General features: G+C 51.2%; 1 protein-coding gene across 11 annotated transcripts in view; it reads right to left on the bottom strand.

Moving 5' to 3' along the window:
* Positions 1-15,642, bottom strand: part of DIP2C (disco interacting protein 2 homolog C) — a 416,980-nt gene that overhangs the window by 88,457 nt on the left and 312,881 nt on the right. For all 11 annotated transcript variants that reach the window (XM_058682051.1, XM_058682054.1, XM_058682050.1 and 8 more), the window contains 2 exons: positions 1,742-1,881; positions 525-661 (listed from right to left, as the gene is read on the bottom strand). In XM_058682051.1, coding sequence (XP_058538034.1) covers positions 525-661; positions 1,742-1,881 — 277 coding nt within the window. The remainder of the gene's footprint in view (positions 1-524; positions 662-1,741; positions 1,882-15,642) is intronic.

The raw sequence follows: 15,642 nt of genomic DNA, 5'->3' as shown, positions 1-15,642 counted from the left end.
GTGACAGGTGTGCTCTGCCCTCATTCCTCAGCCTATCAGCTGCAGCACTTACTAAACAGGTTAACGTAAGAACAGGACGACATAAAAAAGGCCTTTATTTCAATGTTTATTTTTGAGGGGGAGAGAGAGAGCACGCGTGAGCATGAGCAGGGGAGAGGCAGAGAGAGAGGGAGACACAGAATCCGAAGCAGGCTCCAGGCTCTAGGCTGTCGGCACAGAGCCCCATGTGGGGCTGGAATTCACAGACCACGAGATCATGACCTGAGCCAAAGTCAATGCTTAACCGACTGAGTCAGGTGCCCCCCAAAAAGCCCTTTTTAAAGAAACTGTTCTTGCCCTTTTTCAACACTGACTATGAGGTGAAAAAAAACTGATAAGCTAAATTCATTGAAAATTATTTAAAAAAAAAAAGGCAGCAAAAAGTGCAACCATCTTAGTTCCTAAGAGTATATTTAGCTGAGAAACTACCACCTTATCTTTCATGTCTGTGCACCTGGCATTGGGGCTCAGCTCCATGACCGTACCTCGAAGGTGTTCTTGGTCATGCCCGAGAGGCCGTAATAGGACGTGCCCGTGGCAATGGCGCACACGCAGAGCTCCCCGATTTCATCCGTTCTACACAGCTGAGGAATGCCGTCCGGCTTCACTGAACACATGATGGCTAGAAGCAAAACAGGACATACAGGTAATATTAGAGAGGGGAGGGAGAGGGAGACACAGAGAGGGACAGGGTGGGGAGGGACAGAGAGACAGGGAGGGAGGGAGGGAGGGAGGGAGGGAGAGAGAGAGAGAGAGAGAGAGACAGACAGAGGGACAAGGAGACAGAGACAGAGGGACAGGGTGGGGAGAGACAGAGACAAGGGGACAGAGAGGGACGGGGGCCAGAGAGGGAGACAGGGGCGGGGCAGGGGGACAGAAGAAATGATTGAACACAGGGAGAGCACAGTGAGCGGAAACCGCATTTGGAACAGGAGTGTGAAGGTAAAAGGGAGGCCAGGCTGGTCCTGGTCTTCCCTGGAGTCATGAGCTTTCATGCTCCAAGAAAACGTCCACTGACACAGCTGTGGTGTAAGATTCTGACAGCTTGAACTTTAATGTGCAAATCGTACTGAGGGGATGGGGACTTCTCCCATCTGGACCAAGAGACACCTGGGAGGAGCCCGAGGCCCCCCCGCACACGGCCCCTCTGTTCCCTGCAAGCCCCGCGCTCCCCCTCCAGTCATCCGGGAGCCCCGGCCGGCACATCAGGAGGCAGCGTGTGCAGCGCCCTGACGGCCTCGTGTGCGCATTTGTGGGAACGGTTCCCTGACTTTTAAAAACGGGCTCTTCTGCTAGAACCAAGCATTGCTCATCGTCTGGAGCCCCGTCCCTGGATTTTTATACCATCTGCTACCAGCCTCAGTGCCCAGCTTTGTCCAAAAGGTGGATGGCCGGCGAGAACTTGACCCTTGCAGGGAGAGAAGCCCCCCATGGGCTGCAGGGGCACGGCATGGCCCACGGCGCCCCCTAGGGGAAAGGACCCGGGGTCCCAGCATGGGAGGTAGCAGAGATGTCCCGTGAAGCTTCCTGAACGTTCTTTCATCAGGAGAGGCAGCAGTGACAAGCCCGGATTTAAGTGCTCCGTCTGACCTTGCGCCAGAGGGGCACGGTGGTCCCCAGTGGGAAGCAGCCCGCTGGACACGGCTGGGGCTCCTGACTTGACCCCCGCCCCCAACGTGTGCAGCCCAGCGTCCACACTCACCACCAGGCATCACGAGGCCGACATCCTGCACGGTGAGCACAGACAGCTTTTCTTCGGAGTCCACCCGGATGACCCCGTAGGTAAGCCCATGCATGGAGAGGACACCCCGGCCCGGGGGCTGGTTGCTGTCATCTGTGGGCCTGAAAGAGCAGTTTTGGCTGAACACATAGGAGCAAACAAGCCACCATCACCAGAGAGGCATTCAAGTGCACGCACACCAGAGGCAGCCAGACACGTCTGGGGTCCCAAGGATCCCCGAAGCAGATCTGAATGCCACACTGTCCTGTGTTCTTAGCGTGCCAAGGGGTGCTGGTTGTCTGTGAGACGTCAACATCATTAACTCTGTCTCTGGAATGCCCCTCCCTTACACGTATCAGCCATCGACTGATTCCTTCCCTCCCCTCTCTCCGCAGGTCTGATTTTCCAGTTTTGAAAGTGGCTAACAAGGGACCACAATGTCTCCAAGAACACAGATGATGGCACGGAACAGAAACAAGGGAGGTGGGGTGGCCTGGGCTCAAGTTGAGACGTGCACTAGGCAGACAGAAGCTCATGGTGCAGGAATCTGAAATGACAGGCCATGCCATTCTGCATGACAAGCTTGGGGAAGTCTTTCTTCGCAGAAGGCATGTGGTGAAATGCTTTCACTCCATCTTCAGCCCGTCTTCTCCATGGCCCCCGCCACTCCAGCTCACTCCACGCCAGCCCCAGGCCCTTTATCCAGCACCCAGCCCACCCCTTCTGGGGGCTTTCACACTTGTCCCTGCCTCCATCTGGAATGTTCTCGGAGCAGACATCCCCCTGGCAGCTCAAATACGCAAGTACTCATTACCCCTCAAGACGGTACAGTAGGGCCACCTGACTACCCACACCAGGCCTCCTGCATCAGAGTCTCTGCTCCCCAAGGGTTCCCTTCTGTTCACTGCATAGCCTTACCCCTGGAGAAGTGTGCAGTAATAAAGGTCTGCTGACTAATTACTGAATAAATAAAATATTTCCAAGAACATGGATTTTGTCCCTGTAACTAAAGAATCTTCCATGTGGGCTAAGTGAGGCACACGTTAGGGAAATACCACACTTCTTTTTCTAATTTTCTGTATATACATGGGTAGCATCCTTTTAGGATCTAAAAGTTAGAAAATAAACAGAAGTTTGCTGTTTAGCTTTAAAACTGATAAATCTTGATAATGTTTCAAGAAAATATCTTTATAATGAACCTAGAAATACAAGTAGAGAAACATAAAGGTTAAAATGTGCAAAAGGAGGGGTGCCTGGGTGGCTCAGTCAGTTGAGCACCTGACTCTTGATTTCAACTCAGGTCATGATCTCACAGTTCATGGGATCAAGCCCCACGTCAGACTCTGCATTGAGCACAGAGCTTGCTTGTGATTCTCTCTCGCTCCCCCTCTGGCCCTCCCCCACTTGTACTCTCTCTCAAAAAAACAATGTGCAAAATATCTCATTTGAATCAAGTAACTAGGTATTATAAAAAGAAGCATATATTATAGGTCAATTTTACCTCAAATAAAAAAAAATAAAAATAAACAATAAAAAGGAAGCATAAGAGAGTCTGGAAATTGAAATGATTCTGTCTGTGAAGCATCCAAAAGGGTAGCGCTAACCAGACAGAAGAAAAGTCTGCCCAGTGATAAGGTCCACCCAGAACTACCCGGAAATGAGCCCCAAACACTGGAATCTATACTGTTCCGCAGGGTGAGAGAGGAGCCCTGCAGCAACCCTCTGCTGCTACGAGTCCCTGACCCCACTATTGTCCTTGGCCAAAACACAAAGCGAGAGTCTTAAATCAGAATGCTCAGTGCCTGTTGTGGACTGAGTTGTGTCCCCAAAGCTGTGACCAGTCCTGGTCCCGGTACCTTGACTATCACAGTGTTAACATGAAAGAGGATCTTTGTGGACGTCATTAGTTAGATGAGATCATCCTGGAATCGGGACGGGCCCCAAATGCAATGATTGGTGTCCTTACAAGAGGAGACACAGGCGTCATGTGACAATAGCAGCCGTACTGCAAGGAGAGGGGTGCCAACAGCAGCGGGAGGGCCTGGAGCAGATGGGCCGTGAGAGCCCCTGGGAGCACCCGGCCCTCAGACACCTTGACCCTGGGCTTCTGGCCCCCAGAACTCTGAGGCAGCAGGTTCCCCTTGTGTCACACCACCCGGGAGGGGCGGAGGCACTTACGACAGCCCCAGGAGACAAACGCACCAAGGAATGTGATTTAAAGGTACACATATTTGGCTGGAATGACCACAGGATAGCAAAAGGCTGGCGTGGCCATGACTCAGCCCGAGCAAGGGATACAGCGGGACCGGGATGGGCCATGCCCGTGCGCCAAGAGGGAAAGGCTCTCTTAACATTCAAGGATGCAAGTTCTGGGGTCTTAGGCATGAGACCTGCTTTCCTAGAAACAAGACTCACTGGAGCACAATTATGAACCGTGTTTGCTACAGGAAACCTTCAACTGTAGGTGTAAAACGAAACTATGGAAACTTGGGTACATGCACTTAAAATGTGAACCAATGACACCACTCAGGTTTTACTTTGATCTACAGCTTTATGTTTATATTTAATAGAGTCCCTTGCTCGTCAGAGAAATCTCAGACACGCTCAGCCAACAGCCCTGCCTCCCGATGACACAGCTCTGCTCAGCTGGCACCTGGGTGTGCCCAACTGTCCCGAGCCCTCTGCACACAGAGACTCACTCACTTGGCAGGTACACCTGCACGGCACCACTGTCCTCCACTTTACAGACCACAACTGCGGGCTTGGGCACGTTCAGTTCATCATCTGCATCCCTGTGGGGCTTGGTGGGATACAGACCCACAGCTCCAGTTAGGGACAGCTTCCCATCTCCCTTTCCTGCCTCTGGCCTCAAAGACTGAGCACTTCTTAGTTCACGGCACACTTTTCTTTTGAGGGAACTTTAGGACAAATGACACGAGTAACACAGGGGCAAATGGGGCACTGCACAAAAAGTCACAGCAAAGGCAAAAGCACCTGCCTGACCCCATCCCAGCCCTGCCTCACCGGCAGCCACAACAGATGATCCACCAGTTCCTTTAATCTGTATTTACATAAAATAGGTGCACGTGTAAATACACCTGTATTTAAAAAAAGCAAAGCCACAATAAGCATGTTCTCTTGCAACTTGCTTTTCCACCAAATGGATCTTGTGGATCTTCCTCTGTGTGTGTGTGTGTGTGATATAAACACTACGTATACCGCACATGCCAATGACCCGACCGGTCTTAATTGTTGGTGGTGTTCGATAATAGTGACAATGTAGTCACTTTATTTCATTTCTATACAATTAGAAATATGACTGTAAAACACATATCTAGAAAAAGAACTGAAGAATCAAAAAGTATATACGTTTAAAATTTTAATAAAGCCTATATAACTTCCCCAAAGACTATCACCTTGCACGTCCACTCTAAGTACTGTTTTCCAATCTACCAGACGTGCACAGGGTACTGTTTTATGCAGGAGGCCACCGGAAGCATGTTGTGCACGTGAAGTATCTTACAGCAGCTCTGAGACACGCATGTCTGTCGTCCCCATTTACAGGCAAGAAGCGGAGTGTGTGAGGCAGTGGCATCTGGGGCACAGCTGTGGGGCAGACCCTGGCATCGAGCGCAGACTGACCTCAAACCTGCACTCGTGGCCATGGGGAAGGCGGCCTCCCAGCAGCCACTTCCGCACACCCGTGCCCACACAACCCTAAAAGTGTTCCCGCTTTGATGGTGAAACGCTGTTCCTCTCTGTTACTTTGGTTTGCATTTGAGTGATTAACAAAGTCAGCTTATCTTTCTCTCCATTAACACCTTCCTAGGAAACAAAAAGTCCAAGTAGACTAAACTAGATGAGGAAGTGAAAAAATGATCCCAATAAGAATTCCCAGAGATTTCAAAAAGATGTGGTTTCACAATCAAACACAGTGCGACGAACAACGGCTGAGAGAGCTTGACCCGTTAGTCCCCCCAGGTTCAATGCCCAGATGACGCAGAGGGCTGACTGCGTGGAAGAGCAATTCTTGCAGTTCCCAGGACTGCCGAGGGGGTCTCTGCGCACAGAGATACAGAAGGAATGCAGCTGTGAGCGGCCAGCCCTGCGACCATGGGCAAATGGCACAAAGACCTAAGTGAAGAGACGGAAGCCGGAAGGTGCGCACTGGCCTTGGCCTCAGGAGGAACGTTCCTGATGGCCAATGGCTTCAACGGGATAGTGTGCGCACCTGTTCCCTGGCCATGCCAGTCCTGCCTCCACGAGATGTTAGATAACCCTCAGGTAATCACGCTGTGTGACACCTGAAGAGGTAGCTATAATTTTCAACTAACACGTCCACAGTTTGCTATCACTGGCCACGCTCAAATCTGTACCCACACGAAATAAATGCAGTCACATAAGCCACAAGCATTTGGGACAATTTCCATTCTCAGGATGTAATGGGGAAGTGGCCACCACATCTTGAAGGGTTGAGCGCCACCGTCTCTCACTGCAGGCTCCTGCAGGTGTGACAACAAAGGTCCTTCCCTGCTTCCATCAGATGGAGGCAACCTCCAACTCCGGGAACGGTTGACTCAGGAACATCCAGAGAGCAAAGGGGTCAAGTCTCAGGAAACAGCCCTTTCCTTTGCCAATGTCAGGGTTGACTACAACATTTCCAAAGGGCATGTTGTCATGGGACGCACACGCCCAAGTACATGTGACACTATCGTAATGACACTAACATTAGCCTGAGCCCTGAATTCTTATGGGCACCATGCAGACCTTCAGCACTCTACATGCACAGGTGTTCACATCGTCCTGTGACACAGGCCAGTGGTCACGCCCCTTCACAGATGTGGACTCCGAGGACTGAAGGAGGCCCTATGCCGAGTGACAAAGCTGGCAAGAGGCAAAGCAAAGCACAAACAAGCCAGAATGGTGACCCGGGGTCAACAGACTCTGAAATGCACCGGGGGGGGGGGGGGGGGCGCTGGGCCAGGCTCACTGGACCCAGAGCGTAAGGAGGTGTAAGTGCACACGTGGGGTCCACACACGGGCATGAGAGTGGCTCCTGTAACACCACCTCCCTAGGAAATACATACTTGGAGCCACAGGGCCATCAGTCTGTGTGAGGGAGGGGCGCCCTTGTGCCTGTGGCCAGCAAGGCGCTCCTTTCTGGATGGAGAACGTTCTTTCCAAGAGAGGTACCCTGCCCCACTTGTCTGGTGCTGTCGTCCTTGACTGAAGTCTCTCTACAGCTGAACATAACCTCATTTACCGCGGCAGCTGGCCCCCGATAAATGAACAGCACCAGGTAAAAACACCCTTTGAAGAGAGTGGAGCAGCAGACACTGCGCGCTTGTAACAGAAACAACATTTTTAGGAACACTCCTGCAAATTTCAGGAGAGAGCCAGTCAAATCCATGAATACGTGCACCCTTCTTCAACTTTGAGATGGAGACTTTCAAAACCACCCACACTAAAGTCTCAGTAAAATTCTTGTTGTTTTTTTTTTTTTTTGAGAGAGAGTGAGGGAGAGAGAGAATCTCAAGCAGGCTCCGTGCTCAGTGCAGAGCCCAATGTGGGGCTTGATCCCATGAACTGTGAGATAATGACCTGAGCAAAATTAGGAGTTGGACACTCAACCAACTAAGTCACCCAGGTGCCCTTAAAAGTCATGATTTTTGACAGGGGAAGTTACAAGATTAAAACATCACACCTTTAATTTCTAAGTTATTTTAGTGTGATTTTCTCCCCTTTCTCTGACAAGAGCAATGCACACTTATTTTTTAAAATTTTTTAAATGTTTATTTATTTTTGAGAGAAAAAGACAGAGTAGGAGTGGGGGAGGGGCAGAGAGAGGGAGAGACACAGAACCTGAAGCAGCTCCAGGATCTGAGTTGTCTGCCCAGAGCCCGACACGGGGCTTGAACCCAGGAACAATGAGATAATGACCTGAGCCAAAGCAGGACGCTTAACCAACTGAGCCACCCAGGCAGCCTGCACACTGATTTAAAAAAAAAAAAAAAAAAAAAAAAAAAAAAAAAAAAAAAAGCCTGCTTCAAGAGCTATGTAATATAAAAAGGGAATGTTTTCTCCTCCATTATTTTACCTACTCACTTTAGAGATAATTCTTTTCAGCCGGAAAAGGGACCATACCATACAAGCGGTGTGCAAACTTTGGTTTCATTTGCCCTGGCAACTTCTCCGCATCTCAGGGCAGGCGATCAGGGTGCACAGCAGGGAAGTGTCAGCATGTACATCAAGGGTGGGGCTGCACCCCGAGCGGCACCTGCTCTCTGCAAGCTAACCCTCCACCACACCAAGCACACAGTCCAACCAAACACAAAACAGAACACAGTTCGCTCCTGCACGTGGGCGGTCAGAACAACTCACACAAGGTAACTCGAGTCACTGGGCTCTTCAATGCTACCTGATTAGTCCATATTTCCACTTAGATATGGTGATTCTCATCTTCAAACTATTTTACACTTAGACAAGTTCTACAGTTTTGTCTGAATTTAAAATTTTCAGATTAAAATTTCTGATAATGTAATTTATCTTGTGTTATAAAAACAAGATTATAGAACTTCATGTCTGACTTTTTTTTATGGGGCAAAGCCATTCGTGAAAACCCCACTTCAATTCACAGGCTTGTTAACTATTTTTATTCTGGGTCACTGGTTGGGGTGTCCCCAGCAAAACTGTCCGATTCTGGCCCCCAACAGACATCCTGCCACATGGGCCCCTCCCAGCTCTCTAAATTCCAGGGGGACATTTCAACATGCAAAATGATTTTGGTGGCAAAGGGGCAACTTTATTATCCTCTGGAATTGCTGTTTTAATTACTGCTTTACATAATTATTACCCTTTCATTGCTAAAGCATCAAGGTATTAAAAGAACATCCTACAGATAAAAAGCCCACAGAGGGGTGACCTGGGTGGCTCAGTCACTTAAGCGTCTGACTTTTGATTTCAGCTCAGGTCTTGACTTCAGGGTCATGAATTCAGGCTCTGCACTGGGTGTGAAGCCTACTTAAAGAGCCTACAAAATATTTTTTTTATTTCAATCAACATTACCACAATGTAGCTTTAAAAAGCAGGTTCTGCATCTATATTTCAGTGATGGAAACAGAACCAGACAGCAATCCCAGAGATACATGGGGCCATGAATGATTTGCCAGTTTTCATTCTGCAATTTGCCCTCTTGAAATAATTCTACAGATAACTTTAGGTATCATGAAACCATATTTCTCCAATATTTTTGATTTTACAACTATTCCTCAAAGAAAAAGGAAACAGAAAACATGAACCTGGGTGATGACAGTTTTAAAAACAAGAAAGACAAATACCTTGGTTGCTCAGGAAGCCAGGGAAGACCTCACAGGGGAACAGTGTGGTTTACTGCCATTACCTGGTCGACATGCATGGAAACAGACATGCATGAACAGACACCCGTGAAGACAGATGCACGTGAACACAGGCACTTTCAGATAGATACCCATGAAGACAGGCACAAACAGGACACACATGAAATCAGACCACATGAAGACAGATACCCACGGGACGGACAAACACACAGATAGTCACTCATGGAGACAGACACTCATGAGCAGGGACACCCATGGAGACGGACACCCATGGAGATGGATACCCCCAGAGATGGACACCAACGGAGACGGACACCCACGAGACAGACACACGGAGACAAACACCCATGAAGACGGACACCCATGAGACAGACACCCACGAAGATGGACACCCCCAGAGATGGACACCCATGAGACAAACACCCATGAAGACGGACACCCATGAAGACAGACACAGGGAGACAAACACCCATGAAGACGGACACCCATGAGACAGACACCGCAGGAGACAGACACCCATGGACACAGACACCCACGGAGACAGACACCCACGAAGACGGACAACCCCAGAGATGGACACCCACGAGACAAACACCCATGAAGACGGACACCCATGAAGACGGACACCCACGAGACAGACACACAGAGACAAACACCCATGAAGTGAGACACCCCCGGAGACGGACACCCACAGAGATGGACACCCATGAAGACAGACACCCTTGAGGACAGACACCCATGCTGTCACAGGGTGTGACACTGCAGAAACAGACAGGTGTGGAGACAGGCATCCCTCCTGCCCTTGTCCCTTCAAGTTCCCTGACTTTCAGGGAAAAGTGGCTGTTCCTAGGGGGCTGCTTACAGGGCTGGTCCTACCGATCAGACATGGCCTGGGCAGCTCTCTGCCCCAGGGGCCAGGGCACCAGCCACTGCCCCCAGATCATGGCCACAGTCCTACCACTGTCTCTCAGGACGACATCTGCATCCTGCCTGTGTTTCGGGGGTGGGGGGGACGTCTAAGGCTTCCACTGAAAACTGTGAGCCCAGAACCTTCTAACACACTCACTATTGTGTTGGTGACAGGTGATCGGCTACTGACCAGGGCAAGGACATCAAGATGCCTAACAACCACGGCACCCACCGTGAGGCCGGCTCTCTGCTCTGGACGGGCAAACTCACAGCAGCCAGAGAAGCCGACCAGTGTGCACAGCTGGCCCTCACAGCCCAAACCCATGGGGGTCTGGCAGTTTTGCCATGGCTACTCCGCTGGCTAATTCATGGATGCTTCTTACAGAAGAGAACCACAGACTGATGGACCTTCCAGAAAGGGCCTGAAGTCCTACAAGTTGTGAGCCATGGAACGCACCTCCAATTTCACCTTCACTGCTGACCACACACAGGAACTAGGCATCATTTCTTAGTTAAATGGACTAAAAGCCAAGCGAGCCATTAGCTGCTCTAGGCAGTTTCCTGGAAGTTCAATCTCTTTTTCATTATGAGGGCAGAGCACCTGTCCCTAGAAGATTATTAAGCATAGGACAGAGCAGCTTAGACGAAAGAAGGTGGTCAGATCTCAAACCCATTTGAACAAGGGGAAACCAGTCCCCTTTGGGGCAGGCCTTTCTTTCCAAAATGGGGTGACCTAGCAGCCAAACACTTTTTTCTTTACAAATTATTATCTATAAGGGGAGGAGCAAAATGTGAGGACATAACACCTCCCACACTAGAATTCATGAAGCTAAGAATGGGTGCATTTTGGGGCGCCTGGGTGGCTCAGTCGGTTGAGTGGCCGACTTCAGCCCAGGTCACGATCTCATGGTTCGTGGGTTCAAGCCCCATGTTGGGCTCTGTGCTGACAGCTCAGAGCCTGGAACCTGCTTCGGATTCTGTGTCTCCCTCTCTCTCTGCCCCTCCCCCACTTGTGCCCTGTCTCTCTCTCAAAATTAAATATTAAAAAAACTTAAAAAAAGAAAAAAATAATGTGTGCATTTTGTCCTCACTCTGGACCCACAAGAGTGTCCATTAGCCATCCTGGATCCCCACGCAGAACGGCTTGAATAGAATGGATAAAGACATTTTTACTCAGTAACCCAGCTCCTGACCTTTTATGTGTGGAAAATCCCCTCCAGTCTTCAGCGTGCTTGGAGTTAAGTGCACAGACTCACTCTCCAAAAGCAAGAGTTGCTACCACCTCTGCGCAGACCCTGAACATGACTGTGAACATGCATGTGCATGTTCACATGCAACATTAGGAATGGGGAGCTTTCCCTTCCATTCACAGAAAGGAACATGTTCACAAAATGCAAGTGACTGGCGTTTCCATCATATCTGTTTGAAAATGACTTAAATATTCTAGGTCAACCAAAGAACAGCGTAACCAGTGACCATCCATGCGGGGTTGATGCGATGGCTGGTGACCATCCACGTGAAGCACGTGGTAGTTGGTTATGAAGGCTTCTTCCATGTGACCACTGGCGTGTAACAGCCTCCATATGCATCGCTGGCCTCACGTGAAAGACCCTGGTGACCAGACTGAGGAGCAAGGAAAGGTAGCGTGGAACATGTGGATGTGCCCTGAGGCCAACTTAATTTTGATGGCGCCGTTATTCCCAATTCCATTTAGCACACTGCAGTCGTGGCTCGTGTTCCTATCTGTTCCTGTCCCCAGACCTATCTGTGGGCCTGGGAGAGGATGCCCATCACAGGACTGTGATGTCTGAGGAGACGTCCCAGCCAACAGGGTGGGGGCCCTGGGAGGGCTGCAGGGGTTCTTCCTCAGAGCTGGGCAGGGCGATGGCCATCTCTGTTCTCATCAACTCCTGACCTTATACAGCTTTGCACGCGACTTAAATCCTGTGCCGCGCTCCCCAAGTTCTGGTGGGAAGCAGGCCTCCTGCCCACACTCTGGGGTCCCAAGCTTGCCCTCTCTGCCCTGCATTAGCACATCACTGGGGACACGTGCAGCTGCTGTTCAAGACCTCACCCCCGAGGGCGTGTCCTCCTGCCTCAGTCTATCACGGGACCGACCTTGAAGGGCCGCCCACGGAAGGCAGGAAGGACGCACAGCCTTCCTGCTGCTGTTCTCTCGGTAGACCCGGACAGGACACCAAACTGCAGCTGGATCGTCACGTGAAAACACAAACCAGCAGACATTAACACCACACGTGACTCCACTCAGAACGCAAGCTAGAAACCTTCCTGCACACGTGTGTGGGCTCGTCTGCACAGACACCTGGGCAAAGCCCCGACTCTTCATGGCGTCTGCTTTTGGTGAGTCACACAGGGTGGTCAGCGGGATGTGCACTGGAAGGACCTTTGCATCTCGGGTCACATACTTAACGTTTTTGTTTCACTTGTTTCACTTGCTTATTTGTAAACTACACACAAGGTCAGGACACAATCGACGATGGACACACCAGGAAATCACACGGCACACGGGGCGGTAGCGAACATGAAGAAGGGAGGGCAGCAAGTCTGGAGGACCACGGTCAGGACAGGCCCCCAGTGAGGCCAGCAGGGACGGGCTGGACCCAGCCCCTGTGGTTGCAGGTGGGGAAAGGGCAAGGAGGCCATGGCTGGGCTGTGTGCAGGGTGGGGGTGAGTGTGGCCTGTGCACCCCTGCACACAAGCTGCCACGGAGTGGGGCCAGGGGAGGCAGGGGGGTGGGAAGCACAGGGGATTCAGGGTGTTTACACGGCCTCCTCTGAACGGTAAGTGAAGCACACCTTGGGGCTGGACGATGCTTGTACTGAAAGTCATTTCCGCTCTGCCTCCTTCCTTCCCATACTAAGGAGAACGGAGTCATGTCTGGTCTCTGCACAGTCCTGGATTTAACCTAAAATTTCATAGAGAAGCTACAGCAGCGGGCTGGTGTGAGGGGAAAGCTCCGTGACCGAGTTGCCAGGCCGCGGCTGATGAGCAGGGCGCTAACTCACCTTGAGACGTAGCTGGTGTGGGCCGGGGCTCAGGGTCTGGGGTGTGCGCATTAGCAGACACGGCTAGTCACATCTGCTTCCTCTACAGGTGGGAGAAACTGAGTGTCTCAGAGGTGAATAGGTCTACAGTGACGCAAGTAGATGGTCAGTGTAAAAATCTGCCTTTTCTGCCACCTAGCGTGGCCATGAGATCACAATGACACTTAAAAAGTGCTCTCCCAGATCTATACGGTTCTGGGCAGACAACGTGAGGTGGGTGACAGCACAGCACATGCCTGGCAGACACCTGCCAAGCTACCCAGTCTCGAAATGCAGCTTGAACCTTGTCCACAGGACCCAGATTCCCTTCTAGATGGTACAGTGGGGACACAGTTCGTGATTTCAAGTCTCATCAAACCCAAAACGAGGGGCAGGGAAGCACCCAGGAGCACTGCCCACCATGCGGCGTCTCAGCACGTGGGGCTAGACATCACGATCCCTCACCCCTGCTCATCATGACCAAGCAGAGGGCTGTCTTCCCAAGCCGCTCCATGCAGAAGTGTGCAATTGGAGGCTGCGTTTCTCCAGGACCCAGTACATCTTGAGGACAGGAAACCACTCAGCCAAGACCACAGTGCTACCCAAAACGACGGGTTTTAAAAACTGCAACACAATTTTTAACATCACCTGCAGCCTGCTTCTTCGTGTCAGGTGTGTTGGCGGGGATTTTCATCTGAATTTCAGAAACATCCTCCTACTTCAGTTTTGGTCCAAGACATTGAAGAATGCGAAATCTGAGAACGAAGGCAGTTAAACGGTGCAGAGGCATTTATGGGGCCCAGGAGAACCTCCAATGGATCACACGATGATCTTTAAGAACCCTCTGCTTTCAAATACCTTACAAGGATCTTCCCCCAAATTATCTTTTTTTGGCTACAACTGTTAAGTTGATGATCAAGTATGTTAGAATTCCAACTAAACGCTTTTCCCTGTTTGATGCAGAAGCAAAATGGAGGGGTCACACTTCACTATCTGTCACCAAGCGTGACCATGAGGCCACAGGCCAGGGGACCATCTTCCGAGAAGCCTCAGGAGATACCCGGGCCATCCCAACACGTTCAAACGGTGGTCAACAGTGCAAGCTGAGCACAGGGCTCACATCTTTATTCTGAAACAGGCAGCCCGGAAGCTTTAAGACAAAACAAGCAGAAACATTTAAACCTCGCAGCTTCAGCAAGGACAGGGTGACACAGAAGACGTCAGGCCTGGCCGTTGCCTCCCTCGGGAGTCTGCTCCTCTGGAGCCACGCTGCTGCTGCCACCAGAGGCAGACACGTGAGCCACCACCGACCCTGTGAGGCATCAAGGGAGCTGTTTCCGTGCTAAGCAGGTCCGAGTGGTGACTGCCACTCATCCCAGCACCAGCGAGCGGCTAACATGCGCTCCTGGTGATTCAAGCGCTGAAGACAGTGACAGGAGGTGGCTGGCGAGCTTGGGTTTCTCCGGGAGGAAGATGGCCAACGGTGTCTGAGGACAGAGTGAGCCTTCCCATGCACCAGAACCACAGGCCAGCCCCGCAAGCTGGGAGCACAGGCGGACACAGCTCATCCACTGCCTTTCCAGTAGAGGGCCAGAGTGCATACTCGGGGCCCCGTAGCCCTGCCGGCTTCCATTAACCAGCAGCTCTGCCGGTGCCGGCCCCACACAAGCAGGTGCCGCCGTGCGCCAGCGACGCTTCAGAACGGCCCGTGTGAGACTCAAGGACTCGCGCTCTATTCCCCTCACTCAATGAGAGCATCAGGGCAAATCCTCTCACTGCCTCACGTGGGTGGTGTGCCCTCCGAGGCCCATGCGGGCCCCACTTTGCTCACAGCTCTGTGTCCAGCACAGCACTGTGCTGGGGGGACAGGCACCCATAGACACCTGCTGAGCTAAGAGCCCGAGGAAGACCAGCGCCCACAAACAGTGCAAGTGAAGTGAATAAATACCGCTCTTGAGGATTAGGAAATGTTTGCAGTAAAACAAGTTTGGGATTAGAAACTGACATTTGCTGAAGCCAGTCAACAAACCTTTTCCGTTTTAACCCTTTGGACTATTAAGGATGCCCAATAACTGATATGAGCTACGGAAGATTTTGTGAGGAGAGCATGGCAGATATTTGGCCGAGGTGGTAACCTCATGTGTCATTTCTGCTAAGTCAGCTCCACTTGTGACACGTGGAGTGAGGACAGGTGGTGCAGGGGGCAGGTGGATGGTCCTGAGCCTTTCTGGTGGCAATCTTTCTGCCAGCCTGCCACCCTGACCCCTGCCCACATGACAGCCGTCTCCAGCTATGGAGGGCTACAGGACAGAGGGCTCACAAGGAGCCCTGGTCACCTGTATCCACTGCCCTATCCCAGTCCCTTGATTTTCTTCTGGTTATTTTGGAAACAGCAGACCTCAAAGGTGTGAGAGTGGCGGCCAGGGTCGTGGTTGGGTGCGAGAGAAGCCGGTGGGTCTGCAAAGAGATGCCGGCTCAGTTCAAAGCAAGGCAGATGGAATCAAGTCTCTCCAAGTATAACCACACTCCCGCCTGCTCCGAGCAGGAGCTGACCAGCCCACGGTCTCACAGAGGA

The sequence above is a fragment of the Neofelis nebulosa genome, chromosome 8, assembly GCF_028018385.1.
Source record: "Neofelis nebulosa isolate mNeoNeb1 chromosome 8, mNeoNeb1.pri, whole genome shotgun sequence".
NCBI classification, from domain to species: Eukaryota; Metazoa; Chordata; class Mammalia; order Carnivora; family Felidae; genus Neofelis; species Neofelis nebulosa.
The sequence above is the reverse complement of the archived record's forward strand: the minus strand, read 5'-3'. Positions and strand labels throughout refer to the sequence as shown.